We start from the raw sequence: 4,772 nt of genomic DNA, 5'->3' as shown, positions 1-4,772 counted from the left end.
CCCGCATGACTGTATGTTGTTTACTAAATTTGCTACAAAAAAAAGTCTAACACTTAGATAGTTGTATATATAAATGTGTTGCTGTGTTATTCATTGAAATACTAAGCGAATTATTGTCACCTGTTTGTGTCAGTAAGGGTATTTTACCGTCTTTTTTGAACTATGTTGCTCATTATTGTAAAATAATTCAAAGTGATTACAATAAGAAGTGTTACCGGGGTGTCGTCTTTAAATTTGCGTAAAAATATACACATAGCAGAAAAAATTCATAGAAATTTTTCTTAAATTTCGCATAACTTATTTAATTTTTATTCAAATTGATTTTTGTTTTCTAATTTATATTCACCAAAGAAACAACAATAAAGTTTTAATATAAAAAATTAACAGTTATTCTTTTAAAAAAAATTATACACAATTATGTGCACAGGCATCAATTTTTAAAGCAGAAAAAGTCTAACAATAACATATCTAAAAATATGAATTTTATGGAAAAATTGGTTATAAAAAATGGTTACACTATTTTGTTCATACATGAGCAGCGAGTTGTTAAATAATACAACACAATTGCGAAAAAAATACTAGATAACATAGGTTTTTTAACATTGCCATTTATATTCAGCCACGATATCATATTCCTAACAAGAAACTATTCCTTGAAAACTCTGCGACAAAATTTAAACGCATCATGCTATTATACAAGTATTTCCAGACAATAACAAAATCAAATTCTATATCTTTTTAAACTTAATTTATTTTGATGGTATTTTCGTATAACATTGCGAAACTTAATGTCACACAAACGAAAATCACATAATAAAGAACTTCTTTTGGAGAAGTTAACATCGGTAATTTATTTAGCGGTAATTCGTTTTATACAACAGCGCATCTTGGTTTCAGTTAATTGAATTGCCGCGAATAAATGTCCCCTTATGTCAACATAGAAACATACACCAAATCATCAATTCGAAATTGCTTTACTGATGCCCTGTTCTTCTTGGGTGTTGCAGTGGTTAATTGTGGTAATACTTGCGAAACCAAACTCCGTATTGCTCTTCCATCTAAAAGTTCTGCTGGATGGCGTCAGAATTCGGCATAAACCGACATGTCAACAGGAATTAGTTAATTGCATCATTTAAGGATAATTTATCCGCCATCAACTTACGTACTGTTGTTTTGAGTGTTTGAACAGAGAGTTCCACCAATCCATTAGAGGCTGGATGAAATGGTGGTGTTCTTAAATATTGTATGCCATTGCTCTTACAAAACTGACAAAATGCAGCGCTGTCAATTGTAGCCCATTGTCGCTAACTACCGTTTCTGGTAAACCTTCAATTGCAAAGATAGCTTTTAATGCCATTATTGTATCGGTTGTGGTGGTATTCTTTAGTTGAACTACGAAAGAAAAATGGTGAATATGCATCAACACATATTAAAAACATATGTCCAAAAACGGACCCCGCGATATCTATTTGTATTCTTTCCCATTGACGCGTAGCTTTTTGCCAACGACTAAACCTTGCTTTACAAATGCTACATCTCGATACTAGGTTTTCTATTTGTCTGTAAATTTGTGTTCACCAACAATACTGACGCGCTAATTTTTTTATTACCGTCTGTCTGTAAATAAAGTAATTCATTTTCAATAGTCAAAACTAACTTACGTTTTGCGTAAGGCATAACGTCCATGTTTTTATCACTGAAAACATCATTTAACAAAAGTGTTTCATCTCTTTTAGCATGTTGGCAAAATTAATGGGGGTTGATAGGTGTTTTTTCTTCGGTAATGCAATGGCATGATTCTTGCTGATCAAAATCTGGATCTGACCCAATTGGCAATCTTGAGGATGCGTCGGCGTTGGCATGATCACCTGTAGCTCGATATTTAACATCAAAATTGTAAGCCATCAAGACTATAGACCAACGTTGGAGGCGGTATGCGGTCATTACAGGAAGTTTTTTATCTGAACTAAATATACTGATTAAATGCTGTATACATTGTGACCGAAAGATTTTCGGAAATTCTCATTTAAAATTCGCGCGCTGTATATTTTTCGATATTTTAAGTTTATGTAGTTTGGCAGCACTGTCCTTAATTACTATGCCAAAAATGAGCGCGATCTGTCAGACAGTTCGTTTACGGCAGCTGTTGAAACCAGTTCACCTCAGTAGTGCGTTGCGAAAAAAACAATGGAAAAAAATATTGAACAAAGAGTTTGCATCAAATTTTGTTTTTCGAACGAAATTTCGTGTGCAGAATCGTTGCGAATGCTACAAAAGGCTTATGGGGAATCAGTTTTATCGAAAACTCAAGTTTATGAGTGGTACAAAGCCTTTCAGGACTGTCGTACGACCGTCGAAGACATGCCGCGTTCTGGACGACCTTCGACCTCTACCACCGACGAAAACATTGAAAAGGCAAAGGAAATCGTGTTCAAAAATCCTCATGTGAGTGTTAGAGAGATAGCACGAGAGCTAGGCATCGGTCGTGAGATGGCTCGTTTGATTTTGGTGGACAATTTGTGTATGCGACGTGTCAACGCCCGGCTTGTTCCGATTCACCTCAATTTGTTCAACATTATCAACGATTTTAAGGCCAAACATTCAATAAATACCATCGAACAGCCACCGTATTCACCTGATCTTGCACCGTGTGACTTTTTCCTGTTTCCCAACCTCAAATTACCACTCAGAGGAACGCGTTTTGAATCCATAGAAGACGTAAAACAGAATTCGCAGAGGGAACTCAAAGCCATACCGGAAAGCGCCTATAAAAAATGTTTTGATGATTGGAAGAAACGTTGGCATTTGTTGTATCGCTTCTAATGGAGCATATTTTGAAGGAGATAAAATAAATATTGATGAAGATTAAGAATTTTGCGTTTTATTTAATTTATTCCGGAAACTTTTCGGTCACAATGTATGCTGTAAATGCTTTTTTTCCTGCGGTCCCCAATTAATTGATTCGATTCCATTTGGAATGAAATTGTTATAAAAGTTGACCCTGTTTGTAAAGGCTTTAAGTTCTTTTATATTTTTTGGCTTAGGCAAGTCTTTTACTGTTGCGACTCCTTTCTGATCTTGTAATATTTCTTTAGCACTTAACTAACGACCAAAGTATGTAATCTGACTTTGCAGGAATGCGCATTTAGATTGTTTGCATTTAATTCCACTATTGTAATTGCTTCAAGACTTTCTCTAATCTTTCAAAAAGTTCTTCTTCATTTCATGGTGATATGATGATATTGTCAATAAAATTCCCAATCTCTGGAATACCATTTTCAAACTGCATGTAACATAAGCCTCTTTTAAATCAATTTTATGAAAAAATAGATTTTTTTTACTATTTCATTAATATTACAAATATCATAGATATCTAGTAATACTTTTAACAAATGAAGTTTGGAAGTTTGAGTCACCTTAAGTAATCATTTGAGATAATATGTTAATCATTACAGTACATCATATAGAATTTCAATACATTACATACAATTTCCAAGTGTACGTTTTTGACGTATTTTTACCGAAGGCAGAAAGTCTTCTTAATTCCAAATTTGTGTGCTACAGCAATTTAGATAAATGGTTAGCACAGCTTTTTTGAATTATTTCATGAATAGTAAGGGTTTTTAGTAGTGCTGTTCACATTATTCGAAGTTTTTAAAAATTCGAAGTTCTTCGATTATTCGAATATTCGCATTTCAACGAAGTCTTCGAAGTTGGAAAAAACTTCGAAGTTTTTGTGAATTTTTGTTCTCGAAGTCTTCGAAGTTTAAGTGTAGTGAAAAACTTCGAAGACTTCGAAGACTTCGTAAGCAAAAGGTGAAGTGAGAGCGCAAAATGCAAACAATATTTATTGTTTATATTTAAAAAATCATATTTGAGAAAATTTTTATTATAATATAAAATATATACGTAATAATATGAAAATATTGATATTGATGGATTTTATTAGTAATGGAATTTTATAAAAATTTTCATTTTCCTTTAAAAAGAAAATCACAAATTAAAACCTTGAAAATTAGTTATGGAAAAATGAGTTTTGCTCATTAATGCCTAATTATTTGACCTGTATGAGCTGTGATGATCACGCAGGTAAGCGCAAATTTATTTTTGCATTATAAAATTTTGATTTTTTTGTTGTAGTTACAGTTTTTTTACTGTTTATGTAAAATTTTTAAATTCTTATTCTAGGAAAAGAAATACATAATATTATAAGGAAGTATCTAAATAAAATGTAAATTAGTGTATTAGCACAATTGTATAAAAGAAATTTCATCAAATTTTCATGTATTTTATATTATATTAAAAATTTTCATAAATATAATTTTTTAAATATAGATAATAAATATAAGTTATTTAAAATGTGAATTTTTTATTTAATATAAAAAATATTTAATAATAACATATTTAATAATAATATATATTATAATACATATTTAATAATTAAATAAATTTTATGTAATAAAATAAAACAAAAAAACATGTTTTTAATTTTCTGCATAGAATAACAACAAAAAACATAAAACCGTTTAAACGAAGCAAATGCTTTCATCCCTCAAATAATTTGTGTGATGCACGTTTGTTTGCATTGTGCGCTCTCACTTCACCTTTTGCTTACGAAGTCTTCGAAGTCTTCGAAGTTTTTCACTACATTTAAACTTCGAAGACTTCGAGAACAAAAATTCACAAAAACTTCGAAGTTTTTTTCAACTTCGAAGACTTCGTTTACTATTCGAATATTCGAATTTCTTCGAATACTTCGTAAATTCGAATAT

General features: G+C 31.2%; 1 protein-coding gene across 1 annotated transcript in view; it reads right to left on the bottom strand.

Annotated features, from left to right (window-relative positions):
- Positions 1-2,910: 2,910 nt before the first annotated feature.
- LOC119666131 overlaps positions 2,911-4,772 on the bottom strand; it is a 4,858-nt gene continuing 2,996 nt past the window's right edge. The window contains exon 2 of the mRNA XM_038075411.1: positions 2,911-3,102. Coding sequence (XP_037931339.1) covers positions 2,911-3,102 — 192 coding nt within the window. The remainder of the gene's footprint in view (positions 3,103-4,772) is intronic.

The sequence above is a fragment of the Teleopsis dalmanni genome, chromosome 1 (genome assembly GCF_002237135.1).
Source record: "Teleopsis dalmanni isolate 2A chromosome 1, ASM223713v2, whole genome shotgun sequence".
In the NCBI taxonomy this organism is placed as follows: Eukaryota; Metazoa; Arthropoda; class Insecta; order Diptera; family Diopsidae; genus Teleopsis; species Teleopsis dalmanni.
The sequence above is the reverse complement of the archived record's forward strand: the minus strand, read 5'-3'. Positions and strand labels throughout refer to the sequence as shown.